Source organism: Dendrobates tinctorius, unplaced genomic scaffold, assembly GCF_039654945.1.
Source record: "Dendrobates tinctorius isolate UK_male_01 unplaced genomic scaffold, ASM3965494v1 ptg000172l, whole genome shotgun sequence".
Lineage (NCBI taxonomy): Eukaryota > Metazoa > Chordata > Amphibia > Anura > Dendrobatidae > Dendrobates > Dendrobates tinctorius.
In genome coordinates this window covers 1,948,021-1,964,125 of record NW_027361839.1, presented here as the reverse complement: position 1 = coordinate 1,964,125, position 16,105 = coordinate 1,948,021, and the positions used below count along the sequence as shown (strand labels likewise).

At 50.2% G+C, this 16,105-nt stretch overlaps 1 protein-coding gene across 2 annotated transcripts in view; it reads right to left on the bottom strand.

Annotated features, from left to right (window-relative positions):
• TRIM45 (tripartite motif containing 45) overlaps positions 1-16,105 on the bottom strand; it is a 34,486-nt gene that overhangs the window by 3,002 nt on the left and 15,379 nt on the right. For both annotated transcript variants that reach the window (XM_073551029.1, XM_073551030.1), the window contains exon 3: positions 15,974-16,100. In XM_073551029.1, coding sequence (XP_073407130.1) covers positions 15,974-16,100 — 127 coding nt within the window. The remainder of the gene's footprint in view (positions 1-15,973; positions 16,101-16,105) is intronic.

Genomic DNA, 16,105 nt, shown 5'->3' with positions numbered 1-16,105 from the left:
CACTATAATGAGGTGCACTGAGCGTCCGGCACTATAATGGGGGGCACTGAGGGTCCGGCACTATAATGGGGGCACGGAGCGTCCGGCACTATAATGAGGGGCACTGAGCGTCCGGCACTATAATGAGGGGCACTGAGGGTCCGGCACTATAATGAGGGGCACTGAGCATCCTGCACTATAATGGGAGGCACTGAGGGTCTGGCACTATAATGGGGGCACTGAGGGTCCGGCACTATAATGGGGGCACGGAGCGTCCGGCACTATAATGAGGGGCACTGAGCGTCCAGCACTATAATGAGGGGCACTGAGGGTCCGGCACTATAATGAGGGGCACTGAGCATCCTGCACTATAATGGGAGGCACTGAGGGTCTGGCACTATAATGGTGGGCACTGAGCGTCCAACACTATAATGAGGGGCACTGAGCGTCCGGCACTATAATGAGGGGCACTGAGCGTCCGGCACTATAATGGGGGCACTGAGCGTCCGGCACTATAATGGGGAGCACTGAGCGTCCGGCACTATAATGGGGGCACTGAGCGTCCGGCACTATAATGGGGAGCACTGAGCGTCCGGCACTATAATGGGGGCACTGAGCGTCCGGCACTATAATGAGGTGCACTGAGCGTCTGGCACTATAATGGGGGGCACTGAGGGTCCGGCACTATAATGAGGGGCACTGAGCGTCCGGCACTATAATGAGGGGCACTGAGCGTCCGGCACTATAATGAGGGGCACTGAGCGTCCGACACTATAATGGGGGGCACTGAGCGTCCGGCACTATAATGAGGGGCACTGAGGGTCCGGCACTATAATGGGGGGCACTGAGGGTCCGGCACTATAATGGGGGGCACTGAGGGTCCGGCACTATAATGAGGGGCACTGAGCGTCCGGCACTATAATGGGGGGCACTGAGGGTCCGGCACTATAATGAGGGGCACTGAGCGTCCGGCACTATAATGAGGGGCACTGAGCGTCCGGCACTATAATGAGGGGCACTGAGCGTCCGGCACTATAATGGGGGGCACTGAGCGTCCGGCACTATAATGAGGGGCACTGAGGGTCCGGCACTATAATGGGGGCACTGAGCGTCCGGCACTATAATGGGGGGCACTGAGCGTCCGTCACTATAATGAGGTGCACTGAGCGTCTGGCACTATAATGGGGGGCACTGAGCGTCTGGCACTATAATGGGGGGCACTGAGCGTCCGGCACTATAATGGGGGGCACTGAGTGTCCGGCACTATAATGGGGGCACTGAGCGTCTACTAATAGCAGGGGCATTGCTGGCCAGATTTGGGGCCTGAGCTCTGGATGATGCCCTAAACCTTCCTCTAGAGCAGTCTGACAGCAGCGCTGCCTTTCCTGGCTCCTCAGCTGCGCCTGATGGGTCATGTACAATCACACAGAGGGGACCGCTCCTGTACATGATTGTCTCCACGCAGGAGAGGAGCCATGAGCGACCGCAACGCTGCAGTTAGTGTCTTGCTCCGGCTGCTGTTTCTATAGATACTGGACTCCGCCATCGCTGCCCCCTGGGGTGCTTGGGAAGAAGCTGTACAGATTGTACTGATCCGAGGTGCCGGTTGCTGAAGGCAGCTCTCAGCATTGTCTCCTGAGATCAGCACGACCAGGCGACAATGATGGGAGTTGTATTCAGTCGCCGTTGTGTCCATCCAGTGTAAAATAAAGAAATAAATACAAAAGACAGTGTAGGCTCCCGCGTAATTTTTATAACCAGCAGAGGGAAAGCCGCTGGCTGGGGACTCATGTTAATAATTTGGGACAAGGGACATTTTTAAAAATAAAAAATAAAGTTATACTCGCCTTACGTTGAGTCAACTGAAAACCTTAGCGCCTGTAGAAAAAAAACACCCAGTATAGACTAAGCAAACAGCAGTGAATTGTTATTAATAGCCTGAGAACCTTTTGGGATATTGTTCCTTTTTCCAGGTTAGTAACATCAGTTCCCAGTTGTCGGTTTTTCCTCTGCTGGTTATGAAAACTATGTGGGAGCCTATGCCGTCATTTGTATTTAATTCTTTATTTTACACAGAATGCACACAGCAGGTGCTGAATACAACTCCCATCATTGTCTCCTGGTCGCGCTGACCTCAGGGACACCAAGCGACGATGAGAGTTGCTTTCAGCAGCCGGCACCTGGGATCAGAGAAAACTGTACGGCTTCTTCCCAGGCACCAGTACGTGTGCGGCAGGCATTTTATCCATGCTGCGCAAAAAATCCTGACATGTCTGTGGGATTTTCACATGGACACACGGTCTGTGTGAAAAATCTGACATGTGCGCACCACCATTGGATACAGTGGGTATGTGTGTCCGTCCGTATTTGCATCCTTATAAAATAGACGTGTGAAGAAGGCCTCCTTCAGATGTCAGTGATTTTTTTGATCAAGTGTCATCTGTGTTTTTCCAATTGTTCTTCAGTGTTTTGTCCATGTGTCACTTTTTACCATCAGTTTTTCATTAGTGATTTTCAAGCAAGAAAAAATACATTAATGACGGAGTCTCCTCTTCAATGTTAATCACGGACGGCACATGCACTACTCACTGACACTGTCCATGTGCCGCACGCACATACACTTTTATTAGTCATATTTATCTGTTACTCCAGTAAAAAAATGGACATTTCTCTGTGTTTCTGTGGCTCACGCAGACCACAAAAAGACATGGACATGTGAGCAGCCCCATAGACGTTAATGGGTGCGCGTGTACTCATCTGATGGCGCCTGATCATGCACGGTGCCGGGACATTTCTCAGCATAGATGTTAAACATAAACCATAATGTGAACAGGGCCTTATGCAGTTGGTAAGAGGACACTTGTGTGTTGTACTCTGCGATCTCCGGATTGGGGGGATCTGAGGTCCCAATAATACTCCCCCTAAGGAACTGGCAAAGTTTCAGCTTCCTATCAAGGACATAAAATCCAAAAAGAAGGCAGCAGATCCCAAATAATGAAAAGATAAGGAAGGATCCTTCATTCACCAACAGCAGCTACGGTCCAGCTTTCTATGGAGCACTGCAGACAGAGAGGCTCTGCTGGAGAAGCGCTCTGCAGAAGAAGACATCTGCTGGAGAAATGGTCTGCTGGAGTCTGCAGGAGAGAGGGTCTGCAGGAGAAAGGCTCTGCTGGAGAAATCGTCTGCAGGGGAAAGGGTCTGCAGGGGAAAGGGTCTGCTGGAGAGAGGGTCTGCAGGAGAAAGGGTCTGCAGGAGAGAGGGTCTGCAGGAGAAATGGTCCATAGAGAGAGCTGAACCGTAGCTGCTGTTGGTGAATAAAGCATCCTTATTTTTTTCACTATTCTGGATCTGCTGCCTCCTTTTTGATATTCTGGTATATCTACATCTAACTATTGGAGGAGAGGTTCCGGGAACTACCAGCATAGCGAGAAGATTAGCAGGGTGGTGTGATAATCACAGAGAGAGCCCGGTCCAGCCACGTAGAGGAAGAAGGGGAGGGATCATCTCAGCACTCGCCTCCTGATTAAAATGGTAATGTTTATTAGATTCAGCTAAAAAAAACATAAATGAATCTGACGCGTTTCTGGTACTGACGCGTTTCTGGTACAGAAATTGCCCTTAGTCATAGGATGATGAACAAAGAATAAGCATGGATAAATATAAGGAACATTGACCAATCTGGGATCACCAGTGATAGACAAGTGCAAACAGGTGAGACTGGAAACCATAGGACGGCAGAAACAACACACAGAAAAATAGATTCACATTTATAGATACAAATCGTTTCTGTAGTTCATACTATTAGGAAACTTAGTATTTAAACGTAGTATCCAATATGCTTCTCTGGGTGAAAGTTCTCTTCCAGTTTCCACCCATTTGGGACATAGTACTCTTTCCAGCCCAAAAAACGCAAAGTGGGATAAATCACTACAGAAACAATGTATATTAGGTATCGCCCGGGAGCTTGTCCATATCTTTGCTAGGATGGACCTGCCAAAGGAGATTTTGACGGACCAGGGAACCCCCTCCATGAGCAAAGTGATGAGGCAGCTGTGTAAGGTCCTACAGATTGCCCAGCTGCAAATCTCAGTTTACCATCCGCAGACAGACGGCCTAGTAGAACGCTTCAATAAGACCTTGAAGGCCATGTTCAAGAAGGTCATCATTGAGAAGGACGATCAAGAGTGGGACTATCTGCTTCCATTTCTGCTCTTCAGAGAAGTTCCTCAAGCCTCCACTGGCTTCTCGCTGTTCGAACTCCTGTAGGGTCCACAACTGCGAGGGATCCTGCACATCGCCAAGAAAGCCTGGGAAGCCAAGGTCACACCAGAGTGCCATAGAGCATGACGCCCAGTTGCAGGAGAGGATGGCAAAAGTAATGCCTATCCTGAAGGAGCATCTTCTCCAGGCACAGGCAAAGGTATATAACCGATCAGCAAGACTGGGGTAGCTCCAGCCTGGGGGCTCCATGCTAGTACATATCCCCACGGTGGAGATCAAGTTCCTAGCCAAGTAGCAAGGCCCATATCATGTGAACTTGTTCAAGCCATCAAGCCATGGCAAGATTGGGAATTGCTGGAAACTCCTTGCTTGGGAGACAGTCCCAAAGCCAAAGTGGAAGAGGCCACAATTGCAGAGACTCTTGTGTCGGGACAGAAGCAACAGTGTCGGGAACTGCTGCAGAAGAACCGTGACCTATTCTCCAACTTGCCAGAGCATACTCAGGTGGTGGAGCATGACGTGTTAACAGAGCTTCATGTAAGGGTGAACCTCAAGCCCTATAGAATTCCCGAAGCACACCGGGAGATATTATCAAATGAAGATAAGAGAACGCTAGATCTCGGTGTGATAGAGGAAGCAAAAAGTGGATGGTCGAGTCCCCATCATCCTTGTGTCGAAGCCAGATGGTGAGCAGCGGCTTTGTAACAACTATCACAGGCTGAAGGAGGTATCCAGTTTTGCTGCGTGTCTGATGCCCCGCGTGGATGAACGCATTTAGAGACTTGGACCCGCGAGGTACATTACAATTCTCAACCTGACGAAGGGCTACCAGTAGATCTCCATGTCCCAGAGTGCCAAGGAGAAGACGGTCTTCTCAACGCCTGGTGGGTGTTTCCAGTACACCTGAATGCCCTTCAGACTGCAGGGGGCCCCAGCTACCTTTCAGAGGTCTTGGCTCCACAGAAAAAATATTCCGCAGCCTACTTTGATGACATTGTTGTCTTCAGCCCTGACTGGAGTAATCATCTTCCAAGGGTACAGGCGATCCTGGATGCATTGAGAAAAGCTGGGTTCACTGTAAATCTGACAAAGTGAGCCATAAGGAAAAAAAGAGGCCAGGAAATCAAGCCATAGATAAACAAGGTCGAGGCGATTCAGAAGTGGCCGCAACCACTTTCCAAGAAGCAAGTGAGGGCATTTCTTGGAATTGTGGGATATTACTGGCAGTTTATCCCAAGTTTCACCATAATTGCCGCACCATTAACAGATCTCCCTAAGGGGCACCAAGTCGACTATGGTGAAATGGACTGCTGAAACAGAGATGGCATTTCAGGAGCTGAAGCCGGTTCTGTGTAAACATCCGGTTGTGGTCGCACCAGACTTTAGTAAAGAATTTGTGGTCGAGACAGATGCTTCGGAAGTTGGGTTGGGAGCCGTGCTGTCTCAGGAAATAAATGGGGAAAAGCATCCTATCCTGTGTCTGAGCCAGAAACTCTCTTCCTGTGATAAAAACTGCCATTGTCAAGAAGGAGTGCTTAGCCATAAAGTGGGCCGTGAAGACACTGAAATATTACCTACTAGGTCATAGGTTTAAGCTACTGTCAGATTATGCCCCTCCGAGATGGTCAAGTGGAAAGAAGGGTAAGAATGCCCGGGTGACTAGGTGGTTCTTAACAGAGCCGGACTGGGACTAAAATTCAGCCCTGGCATTTGAAGTTACACAGGCCCACTAGTCACATGGTGACTATATAATATCTTTGTACACTTGTAGGTGACAAGAAGTGAGAGGAGATTAACACGACTATATAACATGTAGTCAGAGCTGCGCCCAGTATTTCAGCTCAGTCCTATTTATTGCTTTTAGGTAAAGTACTCCTCCCAAAGCTCTGTCCCCTTTTGTACGCACGGTGATAGAATTCCTGGCAGAACTGCTATCCATTGGGCAACCAGACCCCCTGGTCACAGCCACCCCTATCATACCTCCCAAGTTTTGAAGAAGGGAAAGAGGGAGAAAGATAGCACCGCTGCTAATTCTAGGCCACGCCCCGGCCACATCCATTTCGCAACTAGTAACACTCATGTCCACGCCCAAAGCACCCATTTAGCACTGCTGATCACACTGACTGGTACTGAGGGCACAGTGGCTGGCATTATGGGCACACTGACTGGCATTAAGGAAGAGAGAAAACAGAGAGAGAAAAAAGAAAACAGAGAGAAAGAAAGAACAGAGAGAGACAGAGAAAGAACAGAGAGAGAAAGAAAGAACAGAGAGGGAGAAAGAAAATGAGGGAAAGACAGAAGAGAGAATGGGAAAGACAGAACAGAGAAAGAAATAAAGATTCTATAAAGATACTATAGCAGCCCGACTCCCATTGTAGTGCCCTCCTGAGCCTCCTGATGCAGGACATATCATGATCCGCTCACATGGCCGGCATCCCCGATTCCAAGGCGATCCTGCTGTCTGCGCTGTCGGAGGAGGACACGGTGATGGATCTGAAGCATTCCTGGATCCGTCACAATCTCCTCATGAAATTACCTCATTTCCGGTCAGCTTCCAGCACATCACTTCAGGTGGAACGTCATGTGTGAGTTTTAAAATGCTCGTCGGGGCTCCGCCGTGTACTCCTGTGTCCGTGGGAAAAGCCCGCTTTGTATGCTTCGTACACAGTTGGCTCCGCTCCGTACATCCCGTACACATATGACTCCACTCCGAACACACACGGCTCCGCTCCGTACACTAAGTACACACACGGCTCCGGTCCGTACACCTCATACACATATGGCTCCGGTCCGTACACCCCGTACACACACGGCTCCTCTCCGTACACCTTGTACACACACGGCTCCTCTCCGTACACCTCGTACACGTGCGGCTCCTCTCCGTACACCTCGTACACACACGGCTCCTCTCCGTACACCTCGTACACACACGGCTCCTCTCCGTACACCTCGTACACGTGCGGCTCCTCTCCGTACACCTCGTACACGTGCGGCTCCTCTCCGTACACCTCGTACACGTGCGGCTCCTCTCCGTACACCTCGTACACATCCGGCTCCGCTCCGTACACCTCGTACACACGGCTCCGCTCCGTACACCTCGTACACACGGCTCCGCTCCGTACACCTCGTACACGCTCGGCTCCGCTCCGTACACCTCGTACACGCTCGGCTCCGCTCCGTACACCTCGTACACGCTCGGCTCCTCTCCGTACACCTCGTACACATCCGGCTCCGCTCCGTACACCTCGTACACATCCGGCTCCGCTCCGTACACCTCATACACATCCGGCTCCGCTCCGTACACCTCATACACATCCGGCTCCGCTCCGTACACCTCGTACACATCCGGCTCCGCTCCGTACACCTCGTACACGCGCGGCTCCGCTCCGTACACCTCGTACACATCCGGCTCCGCTCCGTACACCTCGTACACACACGGCTCCGCTCCGTACACCTCGTACACACTCGGCTCCGCTCCGTACACCTCGTACATACTCGGCTCCGCTCCGTACACCTCGTACACACTCGGCTCCGCTCCGTACACCTCGTACACACTCGGCTCCGCTCCGTACACCTCGTACACACTCGGCTCCGCTCCGTACACCTCGTACACACTCGGCTCCGCTCCGTACACCTCGTACACACTCGGCTCCGCTCCGTACACCTCGTACACACTCGGCTCCGCTCCGTACACCTCGTACACACTCGGCTCCGCTCCGTACACCTCGTACACACTCGGCTCCGCTCCGTACACCTCGTACACACTCGGCTCCGCTCCGTACACCTCGTACACACTCGGCTCCGCTCCATACACCTCGTACACACTCGGCTCCGCTCCGTACACCTCGTACACACACGGCTCCGCTCCGTACACCTCGTACACACTCGGCTCCGCTCCATACACCTCGTACACACACAGCTCCGCTCCGTACACCTCGTACACACTCGGCTCCGCTCCGTACACCTCGTACACACACGGCTCCGCTCCGTACACCTCGTACACACTCGGCTCCGCTCCGTACACCTCGTACACACTCGGCTCTGCTCCGTACACCTCGTACACACTCGGCTCCGCTCCATACACACTCGGCTCCGCTCCGTACACCTCGTACACACTCGGCTCCGCTCCGTACACCTCGTACACACGGCTCGGCTCTGCTCCGTACACCTCGTACACGCGCGGCTGCTCTCCGTACACCTCGTACACACGGCTCCGCTCCGTACACCTCGTACACACGCGGCTCCGCTCCGTACACCTCGTACATGCGCGGCTCCTCTCCGTACACCTCGTACACGCGGCTCCGCTCCGTACACCTCGTACACACGCGGCTCCGCTCCGTACACCTCGTACACACGCGGCTCCGCTCCGTACACCTCGTACACATGCGGCTCCTCTATACACACCTCGTACACACGCGGCTCCGCTCCGTACACGCGCGGCTCCTCTTCGTACACGCGGCTCCTCTCCGCCCACCTCGTACACACGAGGCTCCACTCCGTACACCTCGTACACGTGCGGCTCCTCCCCATACACCTCGTACACACGGCTCCACTCCGTACACCTCGCACACACACGGATCCGCTCCGTACACCTCGTACACACACGGCTCCGCTCCATACACCTCATACACAGCTCTTCTACATCCACCCTGTACACCCCTCCTGACCCCACACATACTTCCCTCATCCAGCACCATGACAACCAGCACAGCAGAGTCCTGCAGACACCAAGAGGCAGGGCTGTGCGCACAGGACCTGTGATGAGGTCACAGGAGGGGCGGAGTCAGGGGGTCACATGATCAGAGGTCTGAACAAAGGCTCCTGATCATGTGACCCCTGACTCCTCCCCTCCTGTGACCTCATCACAGGTCCTGTGTACAGAGAAGAGAGCAGGCAAGCGACGCTGTGAGTGGCTGCGGGGCGGGGGGGAGGTCTCAAGCTAGGGCGAGGATGGGGGGGCGTGGCGGCTTATCTCCCTGCAGTGCGGGATAGAAAAATCCAGGGAGGGTTGGAAACTATAACCGCCGTGCCCGCAGAGGGCCGGCGGCAGGAACAACAGCCAGGCCCACATGACAACGGCCCAGCGGGAAAATGCCCGGTGGGGCATATTACCAATCGATGCCTGGTTCTTAACCCTCCAAGGCTTCAGGTTCCACATAGAGCATACACGAGGCAAGTTATATGGTAACATGGATGCTCCCTCCCAAATCCCCTGTTTAGTGTCTGAAGGTGCCAAAACCCCCGTCTTTGGGCAGAAGGGGGGGATATGTGACAAGGTCACTAGCGCTGTATGTCAGGGGAGATACGTGTAACAAAGATTGTTTTCTTCTGTGATGTGAAAACCATACATTTCTCCCCAGCATGCTATGTGCTGAAGGGTTTACCAGCCATTACAAGGGTCATTTTTTTTAATGAGTAGGTGAGAGATGGGCGGATGCCTACTCACCATATCTCCACCTCAAGGGTGTTGCTGCGAAGTTAAATGTGCTGCCACTGTTTTTTTCTCTGTGTTGTGTGTTTGTAGAGGAAAGTCTCCAGACATGATTCGAGGAGGAGCTGAAGATATATGGTGGTCTGAGCAAGTGAACTCCTCGGAGATAAGGACTTTGCTGTGATTTATCCTTTGTTTTACCGTTATGTCAGAAAGGACATGTTTATTTTGTTAAACCCTGCCATGGTTTATGCTGTCTCATAATAAACCAGCAGGTGACTTACCTAAGAAGCGTTCCTGTGTCCACCTCTGAAGCAGCTGTGTCAACCCCTCACAGTTGGTGGAGAATGTGGGCAACGGGTCCAGGAACACGCATAGCGGCTGTGGATGAACTGCATGTCCTGGGTAAAATCCGCAATCCTGTGGGAGAGATCCAGCAGCATCTGGTCCAGGTCCAACAGCAGCAGCAACTGGCAACTCCAACAGTAGTGAAAGCAACAGAAGGCACTAATGCGGCAGATGGAACTCCTCGCAGAGGTAATTCTGGGAGACTAGGCAGTCTCCTCCCTAACTCCAGGTGATGACTCATACATCAGGAGAGCAGTAAGAGGAGCCATACAGAAGATGACCCCAGGGAATGATGTGGAAGCTTTTCTGTTTTCGAAAGGTTCTATTGGCCAGGATATTACAGGCAGATCCTGCATTATTGTAGGTCGTGCCCCACCTGCCAGATAACCGCTTCCGCTTCTCACTTCCAAAGTCCCTTAGTTCCGTTACCTGTAATAGAGGTCCAATTTGAGAGGATTGCTATGGACCTAGTAGGTCCCCTAGTTAAGTCTGCAATGGGGCATCAGTATATCCTGGTGGTCATGGACTATGTGACATGGTACCTTGAAGCGGTACCACTAAGGAACTCTTCGGCCAAGAGTATCGCCCAGGAGCTTGTCCAAATCTTTGCTAGGATGGACCTGCCAAAGGAGATTTTGATGGATCAGAGAACCACCTTCATGAGCAAAGTGATGAGGGAGCTGTGTAAGGTCCTCCAGATTGCCCAGCTGCAAACCTCAGGTTACCATAAGCAGATCGACAGCCTGGTAGAGCGCTTCAATAAGACCTTAAAGGCAACTGGCACTGTTATGAGGGGCACTGTGTGAATGACACTGCTCTGTGGGGCACTACGTGAATGGCACTGATATGAGGGGCACTGTGTTACAGGCACTGCTATGAGGAGAACTGTGTGACTGGCACTTATATGAGAGTGCAGCTTCTTGTCAGTGCTCTTTTACCCAGAGTATTCATAGAATCGAAGAGTTGGAAGAGACCTCCTGGGCCATCAGGTCCAACCCCCTGCTCATAGCAGGAGTCACTAAATCATCCCAGTCAGATGTCTGTCCAGCCTCTGTGTGAAGACTTCCATTGAATGAGAACTCACCACCTCCCGTGGCAGCCTATTCCACTCATTGATCACCCTCACTGTCAAAAAGTTTTTTATATCATCTAATCTGTGTCTCCTCCCATTCAGTTTCATCCCATTGCTTCTCGTCTTTCCTTATGCAAATGAGAATAAAGATGATCCTTCTACAATGTGGCAGCCCTTGAGATATTTGTAGACAGCTATTAAGTCTCCTCTCAGTCTTCTCTTCTGCAAGCTAAACATTCCCAAATCCTGCAACCTTTCCTCATAAGACAGGGTTTGCAGACCGGTCACCATTCTGGTCGCTCTTTTCTGAACTTGCTCCAGTTTGTTGATGTCTTTTTTAAAATGTGGCGCCCCAAAACTGGACACAGTATTCCAGATGAGGTCTGACCAAAGAGAAGTAGAGGGCAATAATGACTTCACATGATCTAGACTGTATGCTTCTGTTAATACATCCTAGAATTGCATTTGCCTTTTTTGCTGCTGCATCACACTGTTGACTCATGTTCAGTCTGTGATCTATTAGTATAACCAAGTCTTTTTCACATGTGCTGTTGCTTAGCCCTATTCCTCCCATTCTGTATATGCTTTTTTCATTTTTATTGCCCAGATGTAGTACTTTGCATTTTTCCCTGTTAAAAACCATTCTGTTAGTTGCTGCCCACTGCTCCAGTTTATTTATATCTTTTTGAATCCTCTCTCTTCTCTAGTATTAGCTATCCCTCCTAGCTTTGTGTCATCAGCAAATTTTATCAGTTTGTCCTCAATTCCTTCATCTAAATCGTTGATAAAGATGTTGAACAATACAGGGCCCAGGACAGAGCCCTGTGGTACCCCACTTGAGACATTCTTCCAACTGGATGTGCAGCCATTTACGACCACTCTTTGGGTCCGATCACTAAGCCAGTTATGAATCCACCTAACAGTTGCCTTGTCCATTCCATGCTTAGCCATTTTTTTAATAAGGATGGTATGAGAGACTTTGTAAAATGCTTTGCTGAAGTCAAGATATACTATATCTACAGCATTTCCCTGATCCACCCAATCAGTGATTCTGTCATAGAAGGAAATTAAGTTAGTCTGACATGACTTATTAGTTACAAACCCATGCTGACTCTGTTTAATCACTTCATTCTTATCCAGGTACTGACATACATGTTGTTTAATAATTTGTTCAAAGATCTTTCCTGGTATAGAAGTCAGACTCACCGGCCTATAGTTGCCTGGGTCCACCTTCTTCCCCTTTTTGCAGATAGGAACATTTGCTCTTCTCCAGTCTTCTGGGACTTCTCCTATTCTCGAAGACTTTTCATGTAGAGTGGTTCAAAAATTTCTTCTGCTATCTCTCTCAGTATTCTGGAGACTTGAATTCATTTAGGTTAGCTAAGTGTTTCCTCACTATCTTTCTGTTTACAGATATCCTGGATTCTTCTATTCCCTTAATAGGACAGTGAAGATCAGTTGATGTTACATTTCCTTTCTGAGAGAAAACAGATGCAAAATAGGAATTTAAAAGTTCGGCCTTCTCAACATCCTGGCTTACCATTTCATCATTTTCATCCTGTAAAAATCCAATAGCATCTTTGACTTTTCTTTTACTTTTGACATATCCCCAAAATCCTTTATTATTGCTTTTGACGTCTCTTGCAAGCCAGGTTCTGCAGACAGCATTATATTCTTCTTTAGATATGCCTCCCTCTTTCCATTTTATAAACATTTCTTTCTTCCTTTTTAGCATGTGCTTAAGTTCTGTGTTCATCCATCCTGGTTTCCTTAAATGCTTTCTATTCTTCCCTCTTTTTGGAATTGTTAACAATTGTGCTTTGAGAATTTCATTTTTCAAGATCCTTCCATCCTTCCTGGACATTGTTGTCCTTAACGATATCCAGCCATTGGATCCCTCCAATTCTCTTTCTGAATCCCTTAATATCTGATATAATACTTCGCTATAATACTTAAGAAATCCCAACAAAGCTGTTATTTCCCAGACTGTCCTAGTTCCTGGTGCTTAAAGTGTGTAAATCTATTACTTTACTCACCAATAGCAGTCCTCTCCGGTTTCCAGCGCTGCTCCGGTGCTCTTCTTACCAAAGAGACCTGCAAACAGACTACAGTAAGTGGTTGACACAGGAGCTTATGTGTGAGCCGGCAGCCACTTTCTGTGTGTAAGTCTACAGAGTCTCGTTCTGAGCCTCAATCTGATGCTCCATAGACTTCCATTTTCAGCAAATATCTCTGCCCCACACAGTAGTCCCTCTGTGAGCCGGCAAAGAAGAGGAGCCATCAAGTAGGACCTGAACTGCGCTGGAAACCGGAGAAGAAGTGATTGATGAATATAGTAATCCACTTACACAGCATTACGTACTTAAGGTAATTTGGACAATCTATGAAATAAGAATGTTGTTGAGACTTCTATAAATATGGTATTGAATAATAGCGCTCAGTGAGTGACCACGTAGATATCATCGATGATCAATACTGGAGCCACAGTCATAAAAGAATTATCTAGAGGAGATTAGACCCAGCACAACTCCAGGCACCTACACTGGAAAGAGAGGACCAGCGCATCACTTGGCATCTACTCAAGAGAGACGAGATCCATCACACCACTGGGCATCTAATTGAGAGAGAGGAGAACCAGCACGCCACTGGGCATCTACTCGAGAGAGACGAGACCCAGCATACCACCGGGCATCTACTCGAGAGAGACAAGACCCAGCGCACCACAGGACATCTACTCGACAGAGACGAGACCCAGCGCAGCACAGGACATCTACTCGACAGAGACGAGACCCAGCTTACCACCGGGCATCTACTCGAGAGAGACGAGACCCAGGGTATCACCAGACATCTACGAGAGAGAGAAGACAGAGCGCACCCCGGGCATCTAATCAAGAGAGACGAGAACCAACGCAACACCGGGCATCTATTCGAGAAAGACGAGAACCAGCTCACCAACAGGCATCTACTCGAGAGAGACAAGACCCAGTGCACCACCAGGCATCTACGAGAGAGAGAAGAGACCCAGCGCACCACTGGGCATCTACTCAAGAGAGAAGAGATCCGACGCACCACCAGGCATTTACTCGAGAGACAAGACCCAGCACACCACAGGGCATCTATTAGAGAAAGATGAGACCCAGCGCCACACTGGGCATGTACTCGAGAGAGACGAGGCCCAGAGCACCACCAGGCATCTATTATAGAGAGACGAGACCCAGCGCACCACCGGACATCTACTCGACAGAGATGAGACCCAGCTTACCACCGGGCATCTATTCGAGAGAGACAAGACCCAGCGTACCACCAGACATCTATGAGAGAGAAACGAGATCCAGCGCACCACCAGGCATCTAATCAAAAGAGACGAGAACCAACGCAACACCGCACATCTACTCGAGAGAGACGAGAACCAGTGCACCACTGGGCATCTACTCGAGCGAGACAAGACCCAGTGCACCACCAGGCATCTAAGAGAGACGAGACTCAGCACACCACCGGGCATCTACTCGAGAGAGAAGAGATCCAACGCACCACCAGGCATCTACTCGATAGAGACAAGACCCAGCACACCACAGGGCATCTGTTCGAGAGAGATGAGACTCAGCGCAACACCGGGCATCTACTAGAGAGAGACGAGACCCAGCGCACCACCGGGCATCTACTCAAGAGAGATGAGATCCAGCGCATCACCGGGTATCTATTCTGGAGAGAGACCCAGCACACCACCGAGCACTTACTCAAGAAACATGAGACCCAGTGCACCATTGGGCATCTATTCTGGAGAGAGAAGACCCAGCGCACCATTGGGCATTTACTTGAGAGAAAAGAGACCCAGTGCACCACCAGACAACTATTCTGGAGAGAGAAGACCCAATACACCACCTTCCATCTATTCTGACGAGAGTAGACCCAATACACCACCCTGCATCTATTATGGAGAGAGGAGACCCAATGCAACACCAGGCATCTATTCTGGAGAGAGGAGACCCACCACACCACCTTGCATCTATTCTGAAGAGATGAGACCCAGTACACCACCTTGCATCTATTCTGGAGAGAGGAGACCCAATACACCACCTGGACCTCTATTCTGGAGAGACGAGACCCAATACACCCCTTTGCATCTATTTTGGAAAAAGGAGACCCAAAGCAGTACTCTGCATCTATTATGGATAGAGGAAATCCAATACACCACTTTGCATCTATTCTGTAGAGAGGAGACCCAATGCATCACCCTGCATCTATTCTGGAGGGAGGAAACCTAATACACCACCCGGCATCTATTCTGGAGAAAGGAGACCCAATACACCACCCGGACTCTATTCTGGAGAAAGGAGACCCAAAACACCATGCCTCATCTATTCTGGAGAGAGGAGGCCCAATACAGCACCCTGCATCTATTCTGGAGAGAGGAGACCCAATACACCACCCGGCATCTATTCTGGAGAGAGGACATCCAATACACCACCGGACATCTATTCTGGAGAAAGGAGACCCAATGCACAATCCTGCATCTATTCTGGAAAGAGGAGACAGAACCCATCACTCGACATCTATATTCTTAAGAGAAGACCCTACGCACTACCCAGCATCTATTCTGGAGAAATGAGTCCTGATGCACCACCTGCGCATCTATTCTCTTGAGAGGACGTGACCCACCACTCACTCAAACTTCATCTCATGAGATAGAAGAACCAACTAATCACTCGATCACACAGTGTCTATTCTGGGGATAGAAGACCCATCACACTGCCCAGGCATCAATCTTGAAGAGACCAAACCCAGCCCCCAAGGATCTATTCTGGAGTGAGGAGACCCATTCAGCCATCCTGACGTCTATCTTGGACAGAGGTCACCAAATTCAACACTCAGGAGACCCAATTTACTGCCCAGCATCAAAGGATCCATTGAGAGAGACTGACCTGCCGGATTCTTTGTGCAGGATGGTGACTCTTGGTGGTGCCCCTTTATGTTCCTGATGATCTCCGGATTTGGTGTTACAGGTGAAGGTGAAGCTGCAGAGCTGTCCCTGTTGGACGGGCCGGAGACCTGGG